At 41.6% G+C, this 14,161-nt stretch overlaps 1 protein-coding gene across 1 annotated transcript in view; it reads right to left on the reverse strand.

Moving 5' to 3' along the window:
- LOC102831121 (zinc finger protein 160-like) overlaps nt 1-14,161 on the reverse strand; it is a 21,366-nt gene that overhangs the window by 6,471 nt on the left and 734 nt on the right. Inside the window, exon 2 of the mRNA XM_006868325.1 lies at nt 12,638-12,711. Within this exon, the coding sequence (XP_006868387.1) occupies nt 12,638-12,711 (74 nt within the window). The remainder of the gene's footprint in view (nt 1-12,637; nt 12,712-14,161) is intronic.

A 14,161-nucleotide genomic window follows, 5' to 3' on the forward strand; every position in this document is an offset into this window, starting at 1 on the left:
GAACCGACTCGACGGCACTTAGCAACAACAACAAACCAGATAAAAAGAAATTTTAATGTGTAATGCAACAAGATCAACTTTACAAAAAAAATACTAAAGGATGTTATTTGGACTGAGAATCAATGACAGCAGACAACAAAATGTAATTAACATACATGACAACACCATCCAAAAATTAATCCAGACATAGAAGTATTTAAAGTGAAACAAATGTACAAGACTGAAAATAGGGAACCAGAGATATCAACTTATAATGAAGTCAACCACCAAGCCAAAAAAGAGAACAGTATAAATACAGAACTTCCAAATGTCAAGACAGTCAAAATTTCAAGATAAAACAGACGGTTTTAAAAATTAATAAATTACAGGGTAACCTCAAAGAAAACAAATGTATCTTCACAAGAAAAAAATTTTTAAAAAAAGGAAAATCAGAAAGTTTTAGTAAACATTAACACAACAAAAATGAAAATGAAAGCTCACAAAATGAACTCAGCTCAGATAATTATGTGTAACAACAACAAAAATCAACAAATAAATCTGGATGAAGTACATTATGCTGAATGAAATTAGTCAATTACATAAGAACAAATAATATATGAGACACTGTTGTAAAAAGTTAAGAAAAGATTTTCTTAATGAAAGAACATTCTGTGGTGGTTACCGGTGGGGGGAGGAGGGATTATTCACTGGGTCGAGAGTAGACACATGTTAACAAAGGTGACAGAGCAGGTAACACACAGAATAAGAGGAAGGTTGGCAAAGGAAAGCTGAAGGTAGTGGGAGACAGGAGTTAAAGTGTATAGAGAGAAATACTGTTAACTGCTGGTACGTGGAGGGGATGGCAATCATTGTAATGAAGCAAAGAACAAGGGAGAGTAAAAAATTATCCACACTCTGGCTGTAGAATTTAATCAACTTTTTAAGAAAAGACAAATACATCATTTTCTGACGTAATTTCCTTGCTTTGCAATACACTTTGTCCATCTGTCAACAAGCTTTCCTAGTCCCTTATTTTAAAATTTTAGGCTGAGCTGAGAACCACAAATGCACCGTTATCTTCACTTAATTAGAGGTGAATTTTTGTCCTCAAAGAGCTACTTTCAGGAGACCAAACAGGTGAAAATCCAATGGAGCTAAATCAGGACTATAGGAAGGATGCTTTAACACCTCAAAACAGTATTTTTACAGTGTGTCAACAGTGTGGGCAGAGGTGTGTGGACATGCATTGTCCTGCAAGATCACAACACTCTTGGACAGCAGTATTTTGTATTTAATCCAAAGTTTAGGCTTCAGCTCTCCAGTGAGCATCTCACTGTAATGAACTCACTGTAATGTACCGTGAGTGTTAGTTTTTCCCTGAGAGTGTTCCAATACTGGCCCCCTTGAGAATCCTAGAAAACTAAGCATCAATTTTCCAGCTGACAGTTGACTTGTGACCTTTTCTTGGTCGGTAACTGACAATGTTTCCATTCCATACTCTGCCATTTACTCACAGGCTCGTAGTGATGAATCCATGTCTCATATCCAGTATTGCTTTTTTAAAAGAAACTTTGGCCTCCCTTCCAGTACCGGTCCAAATTTTGTTTGCAGATGTCCAAACACTTCTGCTTCTGATCTTCTATGAGTTGTTTCCGTTCCATCTCACACAGATTTTTCAAAACCCAAGTCTGTTGTGGATTATTTTATAGGCAGAACCATAACTGATTTGCAAGTGACCACTGCCACATAATCCACTGTTCAACAGAAACATTTCACAACAGAAACATTTCACATGCATGCTCAATGTTGTCATCAGCTATGGACAAGGACAGCATTTTAATATAACGAGAGTGCAAATCATTTTTGACGCACCCTTGTAAAAGTGATGATCTGTTCTGAAAACCTTCATTCAATTCATAACGAAAAGTTAAAAGAAAATAAAGGGAGTGATTCAGGCCGACTAGACACTAACTCAAATCTACACACAATAAAAATAATAATAAAAAAAAAAAAACAAGTACAAAGGCAACTGTAAAACCACCATGCATGACTTTTCATTAATAAGATCTTTGTAACAGTCTGATCTCAAAACCCACTGCAGCACACACCCAGAAACTGGAGTAACATGTAGGATTAGCAAGGTCTCTGCACAAGGAAGACACCCAATTTTCTCAAATGTTCCATTATTTCTTTTAACTATAATCCTTTTAACTAGAAACCGAACACAAATTAAGGAAAAAAAAAAAGTATTTACCTAAGCTCAAAATTTCAACACCTCCTGTTATTGTTATTAAGTGCCACTTGAGTTGGTTTCACCTTGCACAGAGGCCACCTTAAGGATTCTGATGCCCAGAACAGTACAAAGCCCACGCACAAGTTTGACTACCAAAGACTCAACTACTCATAGTCTAATGCCTATAAGCAGGAAAGTAATTCATTTACATCCATACTAATTACTGATATAGAAGGAATTCAGCTATTTTGATATTTGTTTTATGTTGGTCTGTTTCCTGTTTGTTGCACTGTGGTGGCTTGCTGTTTGACTGAAAGCTATACCACCAGTATTTTAAAGACCAAATTCGGTCACCCATGGGGCACAGGTTTCAGCTGAGCTTCCAGACAGAGCAGGAAGGAGACGGAGACCACTTCTGAATGGCTGACCAGTGACACCTTATGAAAAGAAGCAGAACACTGTTTGATTATCATGCCAGAGGATGAGCCCCTCGGCTTAGAAGGCACTCAAAATAGGGTCAACGCAGAGTTGACCTTAATGAAGGGAATGGAGTAAAGCTTTAAAGCGCTTCATCTGTTAATGAAGCAAAAATAAACTAAGAAATAGCTGCAAACATCCATAATTGGAATGTTAAGTGTACGAAGTGTGACACTGGGAAAATTGGAAGTCATCAAAAACAAAACAGAATGTACAAAAATTGATACCACAGGCATTACTGAGTTGAAATTGACTGGTATTGCCCATTTTGAATGGAACAATCACATGAATTAATGAGCCGGGAAAGACAAAACTGACGCTGAATGGTGTCCCATTCATTGTCAAGAACATTTCAAGGTCTTGAAGTACAATGCTATCTTTAATAGGATAATATGCATACACATACAAGGAAAACCAGGAGCACACCGACTGTAAGAGAAGCATTTGACTGCTAACCACAAGATAGCTGGTTCAAGCTCACCAGTCACTCTGTGCGACACTGAGGTTTTCTGCTCCAGTGAAGGCATACATACAGCCTCAGAAATTCTATACAGGGTCACCATGAGTCAGAATATGCTTGATGGCACTATTATACATATTTATGCACAAACCATTAAAGTCAGTGAAGGTGAAAATAAAGAATTCTACAACCTTCAGTCAGTAACTTGGTAAAGTGGGGGAAGGAAGACCCCTAATGAGACGTACTGTCAAGTGGCAGCCACAATGGACTGGAACACAGCAATTGTGAGAATGGCGCGGACCAGGCAGTGTTTCCCTGCTGTGCAGAGGGTCCTGATGAGTCACAATCGACTTGACGGTACCTAACAACACTTGTCTTACACCTTTCCCCCTATTACCCATTGACCAGAAGCCTTAATAAACATTAACACATAATTTACGTATGTGTTATATACTGCACCCATATAAAAGCTTTGAGATATAAAAAGTAATTTCACTGAAATGCAAGTTTTCCACACCTGCTGGGGCAGCCAACAGCAATGGCCTCTTGAGTCTCCTTCCCCTTTTCTTTCTAACAATAGGCCTCACACTGGATTAATGATCTTGAAATTAATGGTGGGTAACTGCAGCTGCAGCACTCACTCTAGGGAGTATGCCAAGCATTTTATGTTGTCCTTGAAATGTCAAGACTTTGCTGCTGCCTGGGAACCCTTTCTGCATCACTAGTGGCACTTTGGAGTCCTGGTGTGGCACTGTAAGACAGGCCCTCAACCATAAAGTCATTTTGAATTGCAAGCTCCTCAGAAACCCTGTACAGGGTCACTGCAAGTTTACACCTATTTGATGGCTTTTAACAGCAATGGCACTTTAGATGGTTCCTGAGGTGCTATTCAGGGTTTACAGTACCGCCATCAACGTGCTGAAGAGCACACTTCAATGTGAGACCACTTTTATTGCAATAAGCAATTTAATGGAGCCATGAACTGCTCATGTGGTACTGATTAACATTTTACCCCGTAGTTTATTTAAGTGGACTCAAGCAATTTAAACACGTGTTTGTTGTTCAAGGATCACCTCAGATCGTTATAAATTATGACAACAGCTAAACTGCTTTTTTACGTAAATTGTTGTTAAATGCTGTGGAGTCAGTTCTGACTCACAGCAATTGTGTACAGGGTTTCAAAGGTGGGTTTGAATTGCCTGTTGGTTTTTTTTGCCATCCACATCTCCTCAAGATCTTTTAGTAAGCACACTAACTTTTTAAAAAGCAACATGAAAACGATGCTAATGCACTTATGAAAATAACTAGGGTGTGGGGAGGGTACAGTTAAATGCACTGAAGGCTCCAATTAAAATGCCGAGACTGATAGTAAGGACTAGAAGAAAAAACATGTTTCAGAGGCAAAACTCACAGAAACTTGTTGTCAAGTACCAATGAGTCGGTTACAACTCATTGCAACCCCGTACAGGGTTTCCATGAAATGGCTGATGAGCTCGAACCACTGACCTTACGGTTCAAAGCGACTTTACAGTCCAGTGCCATTAACCCACAGAAACTTAGGGGGAAATTAAACCCAGAAGAGTCTGTTTTCATGTTCAGCTAATTATATTTTTATGTCCAACACATGATATAGAAGTAAATTAAACAGGTCACATTTTGTGGGTATTTTAAGAGCGGCTCTACCCATGAACTCTAGGTTAAACGTCTTCAAGACTAAGATATGGTCCTCAATTAGGACCGAAGGATGAAACAGACGATGTGTCTGTCAACTGCTTTTGAGCTGCCCCTTATAGATGGCAGCCTCATGCACATGATCAAACCCTTGTCACGTATTTGGTCTTCACTGGCTGGCTTTCCCAAGTCAACTGCCAGATTTTTCTTCCTAGTCAGGAACCCCCTCCATACAGAGTAAACAGGGATGGGCAATTTGGACATTGTTACCCAAAATGGTGGGGCTACAAAGGCAAGAAGTGACTGGCTTACAAGCCTTCAAGAGGGAGCCTAGATCCAGAGGACATGGAGGAAGGCAGAACCTCCACTGAGTAGTATCTAATCTGTCTAGGTGGGGCTGATGAAAGGAGATGGGGATAGGTCTCCTGTGATACAATAGTGAATAATTGTTATCAGGACTGATTGTGAGGGTTGGAAATGTAAAGGTAGATGTTTTGTAGCAAAAGGAGGGGAGTGATTAACTTTGCAGTCCAGGAGCGGAGGTCCCTGGGACCAACAAGGGAGAAGAGCAGAGAGCAGGACCCTACCCAGAGAAGGAGGTAGAGAAGATATGTGGAGGATGATGTGGAGAGATGGAGCAGCTGGGAACTCTAGACCCAGGAAGGGGGGGGGACGGACTTGCAGGGTATACCCTTTGGTTGGTTGATGATGCATGGAGGGGACTGTAACCATGGCAATCAAACAATATATGATAAGATGAATGTAAAGCTAATGTTCTCCCATGTAAACTATCACAATAAAACATAAAAAAAAAAAAAGTTTAATCTAAAAAACAAACTTAGTCATAAGGTTTTGTGCATACTTAAGTTCCAGAATCACCAATGATCTAGTTGAAGTAGATCATCAGAAGGAAAGGGCAGGTAAAGTTCGGACAATGCATTATGAAGCTTTTCATTTGTGAACCAACTTCAATCTCTGCCTTAAGAACAGGGATTTTAAATTACATCAGACAAGGCAGGGGATCCCAGAGCTCACAAGGAAAAATGCAAAGATACACAAGGGCAGATCCTGACTTTGGGAGGTAAGTTATCCTCACCCAGGGAGACCAAGTTCCTGTAATTCTCCAACATCACGTCCCAGTACAGAGCCCTCTGAGCAGGGTCCAAGCATTCCCACTCCTCCTGAGAGAATTCTATAGCCACATCCCTGAATGTCAATATTCCCTGCAATAAAAAGCATATCTCACACCAAGTTAGCATGGGCGTTCTAATCTTCACACAAAATGAGAAAGAGGTATTAAGTAAAGACCAAATTACAGTGAGTATCCTGAAAGATCTCTAAGTGATGTTTTATGTATGTCCCTAATTTTGTTTTATTATATACTTCCATCAGATAAAATATACAAATACAAAAAAAATATTTAACAAAGAGTTGTGTATATATTAGTGCCAAATACTACGTCACAGACCCAAAGTAGCTAATATTCATTTGCTCGATGAGCCAGAGCAGGAGTGGAGTCTTTAGGGATGACGAAGTTCACTGTGGCTTTAAAGGAAGGTCAGAATCTAAGTATTATAAGGATGGTCATAACTGCAAGCGAGTCTGGAACACTTCCCATGTAGGCTTTATGTGTATGAATTTAACGGCGTAACAGCCCATGAGAGAAATGTGTCCCCACGTTACAAAGGAGACAAGAGAACTGTATCATAGACACTCTAAACTTCTCACTTTGGGTCAAAAAGCTATAAATTGCAGAGCCAGAACCTGATCCAGATGGTTAAACTTCAGAACTGAACCTTCAAATCGGAACAGCTAAACCCAGACACAGCATTAAAAGCTTGTTGAAAAGTCTAAGCTCTGCCCAGCAATCTGGTTCCATTTACTCTTTGTCAGACCCCAGTGGCCAAAATGGACTGAAGCCAAGTAGAGTTGCAGGTACCCTTGAATGATACTGAAAATAAATGCACAGCAGCTGACTTCTCAGCAACCGGATACGGGATCTGAAAAATGACCAAGCCTATCATTCCCTCTGACAAGTACGGCAAAGTGGTATTCCTTGAAGTTGACTATCGGGATGTTGCTTCAGAGTGTGAAGTCAAATGCATCTTAATATTTTGGTTTTATAAAGAAAGACAAAAGGTGGGTGATTTTTCTGGTGCTAATTTTTTCACATGTTAAGTTTGTCATAATGTGGTGGCTTGTGTGTCACTGTAGTGCTGCAAACTATGCCACTGGTCTTTTAAATAGCAGTAGCAGCGTCACCCATGGTGGGCAGATTTCAGCAGCACTTCCAGACTAAGACTAGGAAGGAGAGGTTGGCCAATGAAAATCTCATGACCCTTGTCTGACATAGTGCAAAGATGAGCCCCTCAGGTTGGAAGGCCCTCAAAATACAACTGGGGAGAACTGCCTTCTCAAAGGAGTTAACCTTCTTCTGCGCATAGCTTCACTGGCTGATAGTGAACTACTCAAAATGAGAAGAAACAGCGTGCAAACATCAATAATCAGAAAGTAGAAGGTACAAAGAATGAATCTAGGAAAATTGAAGTCATCAAAAATGAAATGGAACTCATAAAGGTTGATATTCTGAGCATTGTTCTTACTAAGTGCCGTCAAGTCAGTTCCGACCTGTAGCGACCCTGTATAGGGTTTCCGAGGAGCAGCTGGTGAGCTTGAACCAACCTTGCAGTTCAAACGGCTTTGCAGGCTGACGCATTAACCCACAGTGCCACACCAGGGCTCCATTCTAAGCATTAGTGAGATGAAATGTACTAAAATTGTCATTTTGAATCAGACAATCATGTAATTTAATGATAAACTGAAGAGGAATGACATTACATTGTCATCAAGAGTATTTCAACATCTGTTCTGAAGAACAATGCTGTGATAATATTCATAAGCCTTCAAGGAAGACCAATTAATATCTATTAATCAATTTCACACACCAATCACTAAAGTCAAAGATGAAGAAATTGAAGACTTCTACCAACCCCTTCAGTCTGAAATTGATCAACCATGTAGTTAACGTACATTGATAATTATGAGTGATTGGAACGTGAACATTGGAAACAGAGAAAGTATCAGTAGTGGGAAACTATGGCCTTAGTAACAAAAACTATGTTGGACATCACATGATAAGAATATTACAAGACTAACAACTTACTCATTGTAAATGAATTCAACAATATAAACGGTGATTTTACATGTGGACCTCACTGGATGGAACACACAGGAATGAAATGTACTACATCTCTGGAGAGAGATGATGGAGCTCAGTATCATTAGCCAGAACAAGGCCAGGAGCCCACTGTGGATCATGCCATCAATTTCTCATGGGCTGCTAAAAGAACCAATAGATCTGTGTTGGAAGAGGTGCAGCCAGAGTGCTCCCTGGAAGCTAGGATGCCAAATTTCGTCTCATACTTTGGACATATTATCAGGAGGGACCAGTCACTGGAGAAGGATATCATGTTTGGTAAGGTGGAGGGTCAGAGAAAAAGAGGAAGACCTCCAGCGAGATGAATTGGCAAAGTGGCAGCATCAATGGGCTCAAGTGTGGCAACAGTTGTGAGGTTGGCCCAGGACCAGGCAGTGTTTCATTCTGTTGTGCATAGGGTCATGAGTCAGTACCGACTCAATGACATTTAACAAGAACAAGTTAAGGTTGAAGTTTAAGAAATTAAACCAAGTCCATGAGAGCCAAAACATGACCTACTGAATATATCCCATTTGAATTTAGAGACCATTTCAAGAACAGATTTGATTCGCAATAACTTAATGACCGAAGACCAAAGGAGTTGTAGTTTTCATGTGATTTAATACATGAAAACAGCAAAAAGTCATTAAAAAGACAGGAAAGAAATGACCAAAATGGATGTCAGTGAACAGACTCTGACACCTACACTTGAACATAGAGAAGCTATAGCAAGCATTATATGAAATGTACAAAGACCTGGATTCAGAAAACCAAAAGGGAAAAACATACTCCGCATTTCTCAAGCTGAAAGAACTGAAGAAAAAGTCAAGCCTCAGTCATAATACTGAGTGATTCATTCTGCTCTAGGATAACCACAAGGTTGCCAATGCAAACCAATTAGCTAATCTTGGAAACTCTACATAGGTTTGCCATGAGGGGGAAACCAACTCCATGGCACCAAACATGGAGAAAGCACTGAATGACAAAGGAAGCATCCAAAGAAAATGGAAGCAACACCAAGTCACTGCACCACAAAGAACTGGTGGATATTTAACCACTCCAAAGGGGAGCATGATATCAAGAGCTGCTGGTACTGAATTAATCTGTCCAAGCTGTACTAAAGGCACTGGCAAAACCCAAAGCTCCAGGAATCGGTGGACTACAAACAGAAATGTTTCAGCAAAGCGATGCAGTGCTAGTGGTGCTCACTATTCATCAGTACCAAGAAATGTGGACAACAACTATCTGGCCAAATGACTGGAAAAAATCGTTATCTATGTCCATTCCCAAGAAAGGTGACTCAGTGGAATGCAGAAGTAACCTAGTATCATAAATATCACATGCAAGTATAATTTTGCTGAAGATAATTCAAAAACCACTGCAGCAATATATCAACAGGGAGCTGTCAGAAATTCAAGCTGGATTCAGAAGAGGACATGGAACCAAGGATATCATTGCAGACATCAGATGGAACCTGGTTGAAAGGAGAGAATACCAGAAAGATGTTTACTTGTGCTTTACGACAATGCAGACATTTAATTGTATGGATAATGAAAAATTATCGACAACATTATAGGAATGGCAGAACACTTAATTGTGCTCATAAGCAATCTATAAAGAGGCTATTATTAGAACAAAATGCGAGGAGACAAAATGGTTTCCAATCAGGAAAGGTGTGTGTCAGGGTTGTATCCTTTCACTATGCTCATTTAATCTGTATGTCGAGTAAATAATCTTGACATGCTGGATTGTAAGAACACGGTTTCAGGATTGGAGCAAGTCTAATGAAAAACCTGGAATATACAGATGACACAATCTTGCTTGCAGGAAGCGAAGAGGATTTAAGTACTTGCTGATTTAGATCAAAGAACAGACTTCAGTAGACTGCACATCAATGTGAGGAAAGCAAAAATCCTCAAAATAGGGCCAATACAAAATATGATAAATAGAAAAAAGATTAAAGTTGTCAAAGATTTCATTTTACTTGGACTCACAAATAACACTCATGGAAACAGTACTCATGAAATCAAACACACATATTGCTTTTAGGCAAGTCTGGTGTTAAAGACCTTTTAAAAATATTTGAGAAAAGATGTCAGTTTGAGGATTAAGATGAACCCAAGCCATGGTATTTTCAATTACCTCATATGCATGCATAAACTGGGTAAGGAATAAGGAAGACTGGAGAACAAACGATGCATTTAAATAATGGTGTTGGCTAGTAAGTCAAAGTACCACAGGCTACCAAAAGAACAAACAAATGTCTTGATCGGAAGTGCAGACAGAATGGTCCTTGAAAAGTGAAGATGGCAAGACTTATCTACATGCTTTGTACATGTTATCAGGAGGGACCAGTTCCTACAAAAGGACATCATGCCTGGCAAAGAAGAGGGTCAGTGAAAGCAAAGACCCCCAATCAGATGTATTAAAACAGTGGCTGCAACAACGGGCACAAACATGGCAATTGTGAGGTTGTACAGGACCAGGCAGTGTTTTGTTCTGTTGGGCACAGGATCACATAACTGACCCAACAGCACCTAACAAGAAGGAAACACTGGAAGTGCCCATTTAAGCCAATCATGTTTTCTGAAAACATAGCCAGCCACCAGCTATTTAAAATGTAACTTTTTTTTTTTTAACTTACAAAGAAGATCAGGTATTAAGACTATATGCCCAACTGTCATTTTATTATAAATGACAATATTAAATCTTTTAAGTGCCATCGAGTCAATTCTGACTCATAGTGACCCTGTAGAGGGTTTCCAAGGAACAGCTAGAGAGTTTAAACCACTGACGTTTCAGTTCAAAACAACCTTGTGGTCCAGTATTTATCCTACAACGCCACACCAGGACTCAAATATTAAATCTTAAAAAAAAAAAAAAAAAAAAAAAAATTAAATTAATAAAATTTCCTGAGAAAACTTGATCAAGAGCCTGGAACTGTTCTATAATTATGCGTGCACACACACACACATACATAATGAATTACTGTTCTTCCTATTATAAACTCATTAACATGTATTAAGATACTTAGTTTCAACAGACAGTTTGATTCAGTGTTTTGAAACCAATTATGAAATAAAATATTCTCTATCACATATCTGCTTCTGAAAATTCCACAGAATACCAAATGATTTACATTTTTGCTCTCAAAGTACTACTCAACTTATTTAGCTTTGAATGTATTAGCAAATCAGGTACAGCAGGATTTCCCTTCTCAGTCTCTTTAACGAGAATTTTCCATTTCCACTTCCACTTCAATATAGCATTAAATGTGAAGTTTCTTCCTTGCTGGTCCAGAGAACTGAAAGGACAACCAGATGCCATCCCAGGGCCCCTTCCTGCTGCCCACCCCGTCCTCAAGGAGGGGTCCATTACCCATTTCCCAACCAGACTTGGTGTGATGCACTTCCCAAGATACTTCCCCAAATGCAGCCTCTTCCCAAGTCCCACCTCACTGGGCACAATGAGATGGACTCAGCGTGGAGGAGAGAGTGGATGAGGGAAGGCCTTGGGTGAGTGTGAACCAACCTGTCAGGCAGGACATGTCACAGTCAGAGGAGATGAGCAAATTCTCTGAACAGCATTTCAGGAAGGAGAGGACAGAATCACCAACTGAGATTATGACTCACCTACCCACTGCCATGTAGTCAGTTCTGACTCACGGAACCCAGCAGTTTCCAAGCTGGGAGCAGAAAACCGCATCTTATTCCATCCGACAAGAATATGAGAGTTACCTGGGCAAGAGCCATTTCGACACCTCTTTCTTTCCTCCTCTGGGCTTCTTTCTAAGTAAGACCAATCTTGAGAAGTCAATCCTGAGTGTTGAATATATGCGGTTACATTCTTAGAATCAACATACCAGAGCCACAGCCACACACACAGGGAAGACCTCAACATGGGGAAAGACGGGGGGCCCTGCTGCCCACTGCCCCGTAACCTCCTAGGCAGAGCTCAACAGGAGTTTAAACATCCCCTCCTGGTGAAGCTCATACTCAGTTGCTGAACTGACCTCTCCTTCGGGTCCCAGACTAACCATGACATCACACTCCAGGCCGAATCAATTCCCCTCAACTACTCTGAATCAGGGAATAGTTTCACCCTCAGAAATGGATAACCCAGAGCCTTGTGCGCAATACAGGCTACAGATTAGAATCACCTGGGGGGATTAAACATTCTTGAAAATGGCCTCCACTCCAGCTATTTGATGAGACTCTGGGGAGACTGCAGAGTCATCATCGTTCAGTGACTTGGGGGTGGGAAAATTAAATTAGTTCCAGGACTCCCGTGAATACCCGAATCAGAGTACATTCAAGTCTTTTATATTTGCATATAACGTATGTACATCCTCCAGTAACAAACTTGATCGCACGAAACAATAACCAAATTACTTATGAGACCTACTTCAATGCCCATGTAAACAGCATTTATGATCCCCCTCAGCCTCTGTGGGACTGCTTTGACCACTTAATTCCTCATATCTTTCAATCTGGGTTTGGGCTACTCCACAGACATGGAGCCAAGGATACAGAAGGCCCGACTGTACTTGCAAAATGCCACAGCACTCTAGTGTGGAGCCAAGGCTGAGCCTACTGAGAGACCAGCTCAACACACCTCTCACCTGTGACTCTCTGCTCTCCCCGGGGGCAGAGCGGTCACCAGGATCCAGAAGGGAAGGCAGCAGGCATTATGGACCTAGGGTGGAGGTGAGGGTGTGGCAGGAAACTGACATGGGGGTTAGAGAAGTTGCCTGAGAAGGTGATGACAAAACAAAGAGCTGAGGGAGGGAGAGTGGTTTGTGAAGGCATTTGAGGCCAGGGTGGCAGGGCAGGTGTGTGAAGAGACTACAAATGAGATCGGATCAAAGGGGTCTTTAAAGTCCTTTTTGTCTCACACCAGAAGGATTTTTTGAAACTTGCCTATTTCCAATAACATCTTATTTTTTCTTTATTTCATCTTAAAACACTTAGAAATAGACTGCCTTTTGAGATGACGACTTACCCTTTCTCTGAAGATATTTAGGCAGAGGTAGAATAAACTTGATTATAGAGATTTCTGCCACTGCTCTTGAAGAATCCTGGGGCGCTTTCCAACTATAAGATTATGAGGCAAAGTAACAAAATTATAAGACTAAATAACTTTTACATTTGAAAACAAAACAAAAACTACTTAGAAATGATGTAATAGTCTACATTTTTAAAACATACTAAAATGGTCCCCTGAGCCCAAGGAACACTGGAGTCACCCTTAACTGAGATGCTGAGGACTGCATTTGGGGAAACGTGGAAGCCATTTCTGCACATTTGAAGTTGGAGGTGCCTGTGAGAGGCCTCTGCAGAGATGTGAGGAAGCAGCTGGAAACATGAGTCAGAGCTCAGGGCAGGACTGGCTGCAGGGGTGAAATGGAGATGTGTCATGGCGTTCAGGGCCATGAGATGAGATGCTAGGGATAAGCTGTGTGTGCAAACCGAGGCGAAAGATCGCTCCCAGCTGAGAGCAGGCAGTTGAGGAGACACCAGAGAGGGAAGTGAGACACCTGAGAAGGAGAGCAAGCGAGCAGATGGCCCCGTTTCCTTTCCTCCCTGCCACTCTCTCCATTTTAGTCTTTCAGTTTCTCAGCAAGCGTTCCCCGGCCATCTGTGGCTCCCCCGGGTTTTCTCTCCTCTCAGCGGGAGGAACTCCCAGGGACAAGGGGCAAGAAGGAGGGCTGGGGTGGTAAGAGCCGCGGGCCCCTCATCTCCCCCTCTTCCCATTCGGGGTCAGGACGTGAGGGCTAAGGGGAGGCGGGGGTCTCAGGAGAGGTGGGGGAGGGGGTGTCTCGGGAGAAAGGCGGGGCGTCAGCAGAGAGAGGGGGGAAGAGACTCAGGTTTCCCGAGAGGCGGGGGGTGCGGGGTGGGGGATCTCGGGAAACAAGTGGGGGTCCGAGGGGAGGCGCTGTGGTATGAGGCGTCAGATTGTAAAGCTGTTTGAACTGCAAGGTCAGCGGTTCAAGCTCACCCCAGCTGTCCTCGGAAACCCTATACAGGGTCGCTGTGGGTCGGAACCGACTCGATGGCACTTAGCAATAAGGGGAGGTGGAGGATTCGGGAGAGAGGAGGGGGTCCGAGGAGAGATGGCGCTTGGGGAGGGATCTCAGGGGAGGTGG

This window comes from Chrysochloris asiatica, unplaced genomic scaffold (genome assembly GCF_000296735.1).
Source record: "Chrysochloris asiatica unplaced genomic scaffold, ChrAsi1.0 scaffold00116, whole genome shotgun sequence".
In the NCBI taxonomy this organism is placed as follows: domain Eukaryota; kingdom Metazoa; phylum Chordata; class Mammalia; order Afrosoricida; family Chrysochloridae; genus Chrysochloris; species Chrysochloris asiatica.